The sequence below is a fragment of the Myotis daubentonii genome, chromosome 14 (assembly GCF_963259705.1).
Source record: "Myotis daubentonii chromosome 14, mMyoDau2.1, whole genome shotgun sequence".
Lineage (NCBI taxonomy): Eukaryota > Metazoa > Chordata > Mammalia > Chiroptera > Vespertilionidae > Myotis > Myotis daubentonii.
The window spans coordinates 26128784-26141442 of NC_081853.1; the positions used below are offsets into that span (position 1 = coordinate 26128784).

A 12659-nucleotide genomic window follows, 5' to 3' on the forward strand; every position below is an offset into this window, starting at 1 on the left:
CAGTGCAATGAAATGGCTTCTAAGTAGTATGATATTTGCTAGCAAATTGAAATAAAGATTCCAAGTGAATTCATTTTCTCAACTTTGATGCATGGACAAGTAATGATTATGCCATTAACATTTTGTTCTTGAAGAAAGTAAGTGTTCAAATTCTAATTAATATACATTTACTTAATTCATACATATTGGAGACCTTTGTTTTTCAGTCATTTTAAATGATGTTGAAAAATTGTTCAGTGTGTATCTATCTACACTAATAAAGGAGAAAGATGCAAATTGACCATACCTTTGCTACGCCCACCAGCCAATCAGGAGTGAGTATGCAGATTAACCCAACAAAGATGGTAGATTCATTTGCATACACAGGCGCCCATCGGCTGGAGGTGGGGCGGGACCAGGGGTTCCGCACTGCCTCAGCCGCTCCGGGCCTCTGGGCAGCATGGGAAGGCGGAAAGGCGGCTCGTGCATTGGGCCTCTAGTGTGTGTGTGTGTGTGTGTGTGTGTGTATTAGTAAAAGCCTAAGCAACAGTTATAACCAAATGACTGGAACAATCAGTTGACCAGTCGCTATGACGTGCACTGACCACCAGGGGGCAGACGCTCAATGCAGGAGCTGCCCACTGGTGGTCAGTGCGCTCCCACAGCCAACCTCCCACAGCCCCTCCCCCTGGCCGGCTGGCCCCCATGGGCCCCTGGTGCTAAACCATTTGTAGAGACCTGCTTCTGGGTTGGGGTTTCGTATGTAGAGAGCAGTTCCCTCGCTGCAATCTATTGAAAGTCAGCCCTCAACACAAGGGTTTGTCTTGCTCCTGTGTCTCCCTTCCCTGGGGGCCGCCCGCCCACTGCGGTGGCGGTGTGGCGGCAAGGGAAGGAAGAGGGGGGAGGTGGAGAACCGTGCGGTGGCGGGGCGCCTATGGCGGCGTCAGCGTCTGTTCCTTCTGCGCCCGGCCCGGCGACTGTCGCCTCCTCTTGCGACCCCGCTGGAGCCTTTGGGCCCGGGCTGGGATGAGGATCCGGGGGTGGGTGGTAGTGGGCGCTGCCCCTTTCCCAGGGGGTCTGAGGGCTGGCTCCCTCCTTGGGGCTGGCAGCCAACCTCTCACGGTCCCTCCCCCTGCCCCCCATGCACGAATTCGGCCTCTAGTCTCCCTCTGTATAAAAGGCTAATATGCAAAGTATCCCCTTGGGAGTTCGACTGGGAGAACGGGAGTTTGATCACTCGCTGTGACGTGCGCTGACCACCGGGGGGGTGTGGAACATGGTGGGTGACCAGTGGTGGCAGTGGGGTGCTGAAGGAGTGAGGGAAGGGGGAAGTGGGGAGGCGGGGGGAACTGTGTGGTGGTGGTGTGCAGGTGGCAAGGGAAGGAGGAGGTGGGGAGGCAGGGAACCTGATCGGCCCTGATCACCAGCCAGGCCTAGGGACCCTACCTGTACATGAGTTTCGTGCACCGGGCCTCTAGTATAAGCCTGCCGGGGTCCAGCCCCAGCGGTCCAGGGGTTCCCAAAGGTGTGGACGGAGTCGGCGAAGAATGAAGGACACGGAGACAGCATTCAGATGATCAGCACAGCTCTCTTTAGTCTCTGTGGATCTTCCTTGTGTCTGGCTGAGGCCACAGAGAGAGATCCCAAGGCAAGCTGAGCCTTTATTTTATAGTCAGAGGTAAACAAGGTAGTGGTTACCATAGTTACACTGTTCTTGTGAGTTTCACTTGTTTTGGCAGCATTGCTGCATCTCCCTCAGCCCATTAGCTTCCCAGATAAGATCTAGGGAGCATTATAAGGTCAAGCCTAATTATGCTAAGGGGACTGTGCCCTCTAAGCTGGGACTTGTTTGTGACTTTGCCAACAGGTCAGTCCGAGGTTTAACCCTACAGCTGCTTCCCACATAAGCCATAAAAACAATTGGTAATGTGAAAATTAAACTCAGTTAATGTAACAGATTCAGTAGTCAGTAAGCTAATTTAGCTTTTCAAAGATAAGTTGTATCTAAATCTTATGAAAGCCCAATTTATCTTAATGCAATTAAATATTAAATAATTCATGATAATGTTTCCACAGTAGAAATAAAATGACTCCTGGCTGTATATTTTCTGAAAAGAAAAAATGTAATAACTTAAAATAAAAATCTCTGATTTCTCCTTAGTGCTGGAGAGACAACCTACAGGCTGGAACATGCCAATGACCTTCGGGTAGAAGTGCAGAAAGTGTACGAGCTAATAGACGCTTTAAGGTAATGTTTGGTGATGTCTTACCTGCTGCCTTGAGTGGAGGAGGTGCTATTTTAATGAGGTAGTGGGTGACTAGCAGACCTGAACTTACCTGGAGTCCTGATGAGAGCAGTATTTGTAATGATGAGGCTGAGGAAGGTGTCAGCTTTGGCACTCAACACATCTCAGTAACTTTTGGTTAAGGATTTCTAGTATTCAGTATTATTATAAAGGAAGGTGAGTTTATTGAACACCAGCTGTGTGCCAGGAAATATCACTGGATATTTTCATAGAGTGCAACTCATTTATCCTATCAAAGTTACCCTGTGAAGTAGGGATCAGCACCCCATTTTATAGTGAGAAAATGCACCACAGCTAGCACAAGTGGTGGAGCCAGGATTGAAACCCAGATTCTTTCTTCAAATCAACAGCTACTTTTTAACTGTGGACTGGATGTTGGGGTTAAATCAGCCCTTTGCAATGTAGGAAGTACAATGACTCAGGGAAAGAACTGAGGTGAAGAATCCTTGTTCATCCGTACATGCAGGACTGGCTACGTAATTTGTGGGGCCTAGTGCAAAGTGAAAATGTAAGTTCTTGTTCAAAATTGTAAGAATTTTAAGACAGTGACAGCAGAATATTAAACCAAGCACGCGGCTCTTCTAAGCACCAGACCCATGTGTGGTTGCTCATCACTCACCCTTGAAGCTGCCCCTGCACCCATGGTCAGTCCCTCGATGGCCAGGTGTTTGTCATGTACCCTGTGCTGTGTTAGGGGCCTTGGATACAGCCAAAGGGTAAGAAACGGGCTTTGCCTTCAAGGACTTCGGTGGAGCCTCTAATCTGTCTCCTCCACAAATCTTCCCAGCAGGCAAGCCTGGCAGCTCAGAGACTTTGTTTCTGAGGCTGACAGCGCTGGTTACATTGATGTGTTTGTTCCAATTCAGTAAGAAGATCTTAACCTTAGGCTTGAACCAGGACCCTCCACCACATCCAAACACTTTGCGGCTGCAGAGGATGATCAGATACTCGGCTACACTTTTTGTGCAGGTAAAGCCATCCTGGGGTGGCAGGAACATTGCACTTGCCTCCCTGCTCTTCTACCTTTCGGGAGGCAGACCAAGCCACTGGCTTGTTCATTTCCTCTTTGACATGGATTACTTTTTAAGATTAAAAATGCATTATGCCACATTTAGAGAAAAATCTGGATTTCAAAGAAAAGGAAAAACTACTTTAATCCTAATGTCCCCAATACCACCACCCATTATTCTGGTACATATATATATTTTTTCCTTTTACATTTATAATATAATTGTTATAATTAGTGTTTATTTGCACATTTGTGTCTTCTCTTTTTATCACTGAATTTTATATCATAGTACTTTTTTTTACATGGTCCTCAAAGAGCTATCATTTGAATACTGCTACAAAGTACTGCTTTGATATATGTACCGTCCTTTATTTAATTATTCCCTTTTCATTGGACATGTGATAGATTTCCATTTTTTGCCATTATGAGTATTGCCTGTTGGATATATGTGTACATAGTATTTCTTCCTTGGGATAAGATCCTAAGGGACTTTTCCTGGGCCATTGGGAGGAAACAGCTGATTGTTCAAGGGCAGACTAAAGTTAGGTGGTTAGATCTGATTGTTTCTACCTCAGGAAGCTCCTCGGGGAGTCACATTTAACCACCTTGGGGCTCCATGAAAGAGAGACTTAATAAAGTCCTATTGGGTTAGTTTTCCAACATTGTATTGCAGAGAATTAGGCCTTTCTCCTTTTGATTAGTGGCTATATTCCACAGTCATTTGGTGAGTGTCTGCTGTGTACCAGGCAATGTTCTAGGTGCTGGGTATCCTGCCGTGAGCAAAAAGGCAACATTCCTGTTCTCACAAAGCGTCTGTTCTAGAGAGGGGGTTAGATGAGAAACAACTAAAATATACAGCTTACGTTGGAAAGTGCTGCGGACAAATACAAAGCCTGGAAGGGCTGGTGGGAAGCTCCGGTGGAGGCTTACACGTTTAGGCAGGTGGGCAGGGAGAAGGCTGCATGGGGAAGGTGAGAACGGGGATATCTGGTATTGGTCATTTCATAAGGGACAGGCAGGCCCATTTGCAAGCTGACTCTCTGACCCATTTAGGGGTTTAGTCTTTTTTTACTACTGCTAATTCATGTGACTGTCCACGGATGGAACGGCTTAGCCTAAACGACTCTCGCCACAGGGCTAAGGTTCATTAAAGGTTTAAATGTAACATTGTCTACGAATCCCTGTAGGAAAAGTTGCTTGGTTTGATGTCACTGCCAACCCAAGAACAGTTTGAGGAACTAAGGAAAAGGAAGGAAGAGATGGAAAGGAAGAAGATGCTAGAGAAACAGGTGAGTGAAGCTCAGGGATCCGGCATCTGGCGTCCTCTCTGGGGCTCTTTTGAGCAGAGGCCTCCCCATGCTCCCAGGAGCTCCTGTGCGGTTGTGCACCAGAACTCTTGCTCTCTCTAGTTTCCATTTGTCTTCTGTTCTGTTCTGGCCTCACTCTCATCTGTAGACATCAGAATTGTTTGTTTTCCTCTGCAAGTCCTATTTTTCTTTCAGAGGTGCTACTGGTTTTCTTCTGTCCAGAGTACTATGGAGACTGACTGTCCTCCCTCCATTACAGGTTGCAGAGGACCCAAACATTAGGAAGTTCTTTGTAGAACACTTTAGAATATGCAATATTCAATGTAATACTGTGTGAGTTTCTAGTGTAGATGAGTGCTTTAAGACAAGTGTATGGCCAGTGGATCTAAGATTGAGAAAATTTTATCCTTTAACTTACTATTATTTTATTTTTGAGAATCAGGGTTTGTCCCTCCTCCCCCCCTGAAACAAAAGCATGTTTTGATTTTAGCAGTTGGCTGTCTTAGTCCTGAAGTGGGCAGTTGGAGTCTCACAGGTACAGGAATAGTGAGACTGCGGAGGGCAGCTGGTTGTGTGGCTGCTGATGTCCTGGTGACTGTTTTTTCTCTTTGGTTCTGCTGTTTCCCTAGGAATCCCAGCGAAGGCTCGAGGAAAGGCGGAGTGACCTGCCATCTCGTGCCAATGGGGAGGTGGTGTACCTTCGAAGGGGCTCTGCCCCCTTGAGAAAGGCTGAGGGCTGGCTCCCCCTATCGGGAGGTCAGGGGCAGAGTGAAGACCTGGACCCCCTCCTCCAGCAGATCCACAACATCACATCATTTATAAAGCAGGCCAAGGCCGCAGGCCGGACAGATGAAGTGCGCACCCTGCAGGAGAACCTGCGGCAGCTGCAGGATGAGTACGACCAGCAGCAGACAGAGAAGGCCATCGAGCTGTCCCGCCAGCAGGCCGAGGAGGAGGCCCTGCAGCGCGAACAGCTGCAGATGCTGTGTGAACGGGAGTGGGAGCGAGAACGGGAGCAGTTCCAGGCGGCATCCTGGCACACACGGACCCGGTCCCTGGACTTCCGAGAAATCAGGCCTTTTCAGCTGGAGCCCAGCACGGAGCCGTGCACCCACCTTGCTCATGCTTTGGATCTGGGTTCTTCACCAGTTCAGAGCAGTGCAACTCCCAAGACCCCTTCACCCAGCTCTGCTCTTGAGCCTATCAGAGTGCGGTCTGGGCCCCCAGCCCTTGGCCAGGAATTCTTGCCCCCGAGCACCATGTCACAGCAACGCGAGGTGTCCTCCCTAAATCCCTTTGAAGAGGAAGACTCCGCTAGCCCTACAGCGGAGGGCTCTACCAGCCCTCGTGCTGCAGAGCCTTCCGGTGGCCCTCCATCCCGCATCCTCAAAGAGTACAATCCTTTTGAGGAAGAGGAGGAAGAGGTGGCAGTGGCAGGGAATCCCTTCACTAACTCAAACAGCCCAGCACCCAACCCCTTCAGTGAGGAGGATGAGCGTCCTGTTCCTGGCAACCCCTTTGAGGAAGCCACCTGTACCAACCCCTTCGAGATGGACAGTGACAGTGGGCCAGAGGGCGAGGAGCCCATAGAGGAGGAGCTCCTCCTCCAGCAGATCGATAACATCAAGGCGTACATCTTTGATGCCAAGCAGTGCGGTCGCCTGGATGAGGTGGAGGTGCTGACAGAGAACCTGCGGGAACTGAAGTGTACCCTGGCCAAACAGAAGGGGGGCTCTGGCTGGCCACTGGGCAGGTAGAGCACCTTTGCGTCCAGGGGCCTGGCAGGAGCGGGTTGGTGGAATTGATGGGCAGGAGGCAGGATGAGAATTCAGATGCATACACGTTAGGGGAGGAAATCTGCTATTTCATGCTGTGTACTTGGAGGTTTTTTCACTACAATTGAAAAATAAATGGGATCTAGAACAGGAAGAATCAGCATTCATTTGCTGTTTTTCCTGGGCTTTTTTTTTTTTTTTAAATTGGCTTTTCCCTTTAGAAGGGACTTAAAATTTTCACTACTGAGATATAACTAAATGCATTTCTGTTGGGTCCTGGTGTGCACCTCGTGGGTCCATTTGTCCTGTCTAGTCTTTGGTCATTATGAGTATTATAGGGCAGCCTTATAGCGGGCCCTCCGTTAGCCAAGACTGACAAGGTGGATTTCTTTAAACCGCACTCTCCTCTGGCAGAAGCCTGACCTCGTTAGGCTGTGGGTTCCTTTCCCTGGATCTTCCTCTGCCCTGCTGGGTACATCCTGCCTGTGCAAAGGAAGGGGTCAGGTATGCTAGGAAGGGGCCAGTTTGGACCCAGGAGATCCCAGCACTTTTTTTTTAAGAGGGTGAAGAGGATGAGGTTGCACCAGAGTGTGTTTCCCTCTCAGTTTAAGTTCTCATTGGTCTCTTTTAGGAAGTTAAACTCCCAGTGCTGAGGTATCACTGTAGTCTGATCATGAGCTTTTTAGAAAATAGAGTGGTTAACTTTTTGGTTGATCAAGGTCGTATTATTTGGGGAAAGAGTCTCCATGTAAATGTTGTCTGTTCTCTCTGACTACTGGAACAATTGTCTGACCCTGGAGAAACCTCCTTGAGCTTGGCAAAATGACTTGTAGCTGGGATTTTTTTAGAGGCCTTGTCTGTAATGTAGGAATGAGTGATCAGGAGGCTTTCGTGGAACATTGTCAGATAGAAGCTTCCGTAAGTCAAAGGTAAATCAAAATAATTTCCAAGGCTAGTTGATCAGCCTTCTTCCCTTTTTGTTCATCCTGTCCTGACCTGTGGCGCTGGTGAGATTTTTCTTCCCAATGTTTAGCATTAAAAAACTGAAATGTTTGAAGAAGCACAACCCAGGACCATTCTAGTAACACGGCAGTTCTTGAACTCTTCACCAACTAAGGGCAAAAAGGGAAATTGTTAATTTAGCTCTGGTGCTTTGGATTATGGGAACATAACCCTTAACTGACATCTGACATCATGATATCCAAGTGTGCTCAGCTTTGGGTAGAGTTCCTGTAATTACACTTGTTAATTAATGAACAATAACTGACCACTAGTCACTTTATACCCCTTAACTAACTCTGGGCCATACTCTCACTGGTTACTGATGTGAGAGCTAAACTTCATTTTGTTACATTCTGGGAAGACTCCTGTTGATCTTGGAAATGTTTGAAAAACATTGTGGTATAAAAATATTCTGTATTTGTGTTGACACTATTTACATTTCTTTAGCACCTGCTGGATCTTTGGGTTGAATGAAAAGGGGGTGTATAGGGATGTGGGAATGGGGAGTCAGTGGAAGGCTCTTTGCATTTGGGTTCTGTTCACAAAGGAACATGAGTGGTTACTAACGTCAGCCAGTACCAACCTTGCTGTATGGTAGTTATGGGAAGTTGGCATTCAGGCATTTAAAACGCTGCCTCATACAGGCGTCATTTCTCCCTTGAGGTCCATGCCCTTCATGCTGTAATTCTGGAGGCTTCATGGATGGCTGTACGCTCCTCCCTGCTCACTCTGTCCTTTCTCTCTGACTGAAGGGGAGGAAGCTCTCTGCCAAAAAGCAGGTAGTTCCTAAATGCTGCCAAAGCTGCTTGACATCATAATTACTTTCCTTATGAGAATATATCTCTTTCAATTAGCTGCTGGTTTCAATTAAGACTAGTTTACTAAACATACCCTTTCTTTGAAATCAACCATAGGTAGCAATCTGTACGTAACTAAGCCTTGAGAACCACACATAGGAAACATTTTTCAAACAAACAAAAAAACCCGTACACAAACCCTCCTCCCTCCAAAACACTGAGTATCCTAGATCAAACTAAAACCCTCTGATATGATTGAATTCTTCTGTGGCCGTACTCTTCCACAAATTCTTTAATTTAATCCTTCCATGGCTCTCTTCTCCTATGATCATAGACATGATAGCAGTTAGAATTCGCTATCGCTCAGCAGACCATTTCCCAGAATTCACACAGGCACACAGTTGGATTTACAGAGGTGGGTTAACATCGGAAAAGACGGCCTATGAATTATAATCACAACTTCGAGTTCTTGACTCATGTGGGTATTTCACCTCCTGCAGTCCTTCATCAGAAAACGAGCAAGTTCTTGATATAGCATTGGCAGATCTCCCAAAAACAGATCATATGTGGAAGAGACTTTGGCTTTTTCCTTTTATGCCTTGTTTGTATTTTTCCCTGTCTAATACACTAAGGATACTTATTCAGTGTATTTGCAACTCAATGTGTTTTTGTTGTTCAGACACTAAAATGTACCTGAGTCACCATGAGCCATGCGGTAGGTTGAACATTTGCATAGTTAGCTTGGGACTCAAAGTGAGAAGCCGGTCTCTACCAGGTTAGAGGCTGTGGTGGCAGATTATGCTGGTCATCTGACAATGATGGAGACATTGATTTGCATGCACTGGGGCCTGGTATTGGAACCTTTTTAAAAAAATAAAATAACAAATATTAGTGGTTGGAGATGTGTATGTATGTGTGCATGCGTGTTGCATGAGAGTCACCAGATACCTTCCCCACTTTCTTCATGACCTGAGTATCAGAAGATAGCCCTAGCTCCTGTTTTACCTGTCGGCTTAAGGCCTCCAGACAGAATCAAGGTCACTGGGCTCTTATTGGGTAAATGTGAGTTCCAGTTCTGCCCTATCCCCAGCTACTCCTACAGCGTTAATTAGATGAACCATTTCGCACAAGCACAGTGTAAAACTTTACAATCCTATTATCCCCATGGAAGAAACAGGCCTAACAAGGTTGAGGACCCTTCCCGCTGCCATTTGTGCCAGGCCCTGCTGCAGTCACACAGTCTGCATTTAGGTCTTCTAGCAGGCCTGTGAGGTACTTATTCAGGTAGTCATCTGACAAATGAAAGAGGTCGCACTGCCAGTCAGGGCTGGAATGAGGATTTAAAGCCTGGTCTGCCTGACCCACGTGGCCCTAAGTAGCAAGGAGGGTTTGATCTGGGCCAGGCACAGTGGGAATGCACAAGCATTGTGTCTGGCCCAAAGGTGGCAGGGATGGGCAGGTTAGAGCTGCTGAGTGGGTTTCTAATACTGATATCACTTGAGCCTTTGACATGGAACTTCCTAAGACCTGTATAGATTACTAAACCAGGAGGAGATAATATTTAGTGCTCGCTGTGGGCCAGACAGAATGCTACATATTATGCATGGATTACCTCACTTGATCTTCCCAACAACTTCAGTTTACAGATGAAAAAATGAACGTGGTGAGATTAAGCAGGCTCAGGGTTATACCACTGGGATTCCAGCCCAGGTCTGTCTGACTCCAAAACCCAAACTGCCTTGGCCTGCTTTGCATATGGACACTCATGTGTCTAATGTGGGATGGGGTATTTCATCCATAGGAAGCGTTCCCTGTGGACTTTTAAGGTCAAAGCTCTTCTGCCTAAAACTCTTCAGTGGCCTAGCACAGTTTAAAAAATCTATCAGAACAAACTTCTGGTTTTAGCTCAGGCACACCAAGAGTTTGGAAGTTGTCATTCCTGTCCTTACAAGAAAAAGCTGGACAAACTGAAAATTACTGACTTTTCTTGGACCCTCAGAGAACTGACTTCGCAGGACAAATGGCCACCCCAAAATCTGGAAAGAGGTAAGTTCAGAGTCACAGCCGAGGTCTGCTTACTTGGAGCAAAGCCATTGGAACCATACCTGTTAGGAACATTTTGACAAATTGCTGGGGCTGAGTGTTCCAGCGCTTTTAATGACATGGTTCTCCTGGTAACCAGCCCCCATCCCTTGGGGCTTTCTGAAAGTCACTTCATTTGCATAAACAGGTGTGTTTGAACTGGGGATTGTTACAACAAAAGATGCTCCTTTCACTTTTAACCAGAGCCATTTCAGGGAGAGGGCCAGAATCCAGAGATTATGACAAAAGATGCTTCTGTCTCATTAAGAAAATTACAGGCTTTTAGGAGCTCTAGCTGGAAACGAGGAACAGCGGCCAACTATACATATCCTATGTAATAAAAGCCTAATATGCTAAGTGTCTGGTCTTCCTGTGACGATCGACTGTTCAACCAATCAAAGCATAATATGTTAATGATATGCTAAGGCTGCTCAACTGCTCGCTAGCATGTGCACTGACCACCAGGGGGCAGACAACCGGCTGACCAGTTCCTATGGTGTGCACTGACCACCTGGGGGATCACGCTCCAACCAGTAAGTTAGCTTGCTGCTGGGGTCTGGCCGATCAGGACTGGGTGAGACGGGGCCAGACATGTCCTGGAGCCCTCCTATGGTCCCTCCCTGGCCCCGATCATGCACCGGTGAGGTCCCTCGGCCTGGCGTGCACCCTCTTGCAATCCAGACCCTTTGGAGGATGTCAGAGAGCTGGTTTTGGCCCAATCCCACAGGCCACTCCCCTCAGGAGGGTGCCAGATGCAGGGCTCAGGGCTGGCAAGTGCTGCTGTGGAGGCACGAGCCTCCGTCGATCAGGACTGATTGGGCGCAAGCCTGCGGCAGGCGCAGTGGGGCCAGGATGAGTGGTAGCAGCAGGTAGGAACTGCAGGTGGTGTTGGACAGCAGGTTTTGGCCCGATTCCTGCAGGCCACCCCGAGGGACTCCACCTGTACACAAATTTGTGCACTGGGCCTCTAGTATTGTATTATATTACAACTAGAGGCCCAGTGCACGAATTCGTGCATGGGTGGGGTCCCTCAGCCTGGACAGTGATCAGGGCTGATCGGGGCCATCTTGCCCAGTCCTGATCAGGGTCAATTGGGGCCGGTTGGCCAGGGGGAGGGACTGTGGGAGATTGGTCGGATTCGGGAGGTTGGCTGTGGGAGCACACTGACCACCAGGGGACAGCTCCTACATTAAGCATCTGCCCCCTGTTGGTCAGTGCACATCATAGCAACCAGTCAATTGGTTGTTCGGTTGACCAGTCATAATGGTCGCTTAGGCTTTTATATATATATATATATATATATATATATATATATATATATATATATATATATATATATGTATGTGTATATATATATATATGTATATATATATATATGTATATATATATGTATATATATAGGTATCACAGGGATAAGAAACATTTATGATGGTCACAGCCCAGGGACACAGGCCCACTAAAATACTGAGATTTTATCGTAAGACTATAGACCAATTTCTCTCTCCCCCATACCAACAGAGCTCTAGTAATAGCAGTGGGTTATAGCTAAAAGAGCTACAAAACACAAACTCTTTGAGGAGGACTAAGGAAGCCCAAAGTCAAGAGGGGAGGTACAAACAAAGATTAGAGGAATTTGAAGTCTCTAGCACCTACAGCAAGCATGTCAAACTTGCAGCCTGCAGGCCGCATGTGGCCCACAACGAATATTTTTGTAGCCCAGCCAATATAACAGCATGTAAGAAACGTTTTAATAAAAATTTCATAACTTAATTTTTACAATATCCTGTTATACATAATTAGTAATAACAAACTACAGTGTTCGCTAATTGACTGATTACTATCATTGTGTTGCATTCATTTCCCTTACTCGTCTTACGTGCAGGTGCACCATTTTTCTCCACTCATACTAGCAGTGAATATTTTAGCAACCAATTGCCACGTCATTAGTCTTGTACTGACTTGTTTGGTGTGCACAACAGAAAATATTTCACTTTCGGAGTACAAGAAAAATAAGTTTGCATTACCCGTATTAATTTTTGTGCAGTTATTCAGTGTCTGGTAAGTTAATGTTCAAGAAAAATACTAATTTTTATTAAAATGTATTATTTTAACTATTACTCATTTATTTCAGTCCTTTGTATTCAGCATGTCTCTATTGAAATAAACCTACATTTCTATGAAAATTGAAGCTTTTGTTTTTTTGCGGCCCACATAAAGTTAAACCTTGTTTATTTGGCTCATGTTAGCCTTTGAGTTTGACATGCTTGACCTACAGCTACAGCAAACATTAAACAGTTCAACCCCTAGTCAGATTATCATAAATCCACATACCAAAAGCTTTCTTAAACCTTGGTTCCTATTACCCAATACAGCCAATATTGTCTGACTTTCAACCAAAACAA

At 46.3% G+C, this 12659-nt stretch overlaps 1 protein-coding gene across 1 annotated transcript in view; it reads left to right on the plus strand.

Moving 5' to 3' along the window:
• Positions 1-9066, plus strand: part of RBSN (rabenosyn, RAB effector) — a 28250-nt gene extending 19184 nt beyond the window's left edge. Inside the window, exons 9-12 of the mRNA XM_059663706.1 lie at positions 2141-2227; positions 3152-3254; positions 4482-4592; positions 5231-9066. Of these exons, the coding sequence (XP_059519689.1) occupies positions 2141-2227; positions 3152-3254; positions 4482-4592; positions 5231-6358 (1429 nt within the window). The 3' untranslated portion in view covers positions 6359-9066. The remainder of the gene's footprint in view (positions 1-2140; positions 2228-3151; positions 3255-4481; positions 4593-5230) is intronic.
• The last annotated feature ends 3593 nt before the right edge of the window (positions 9067-12659 follow it).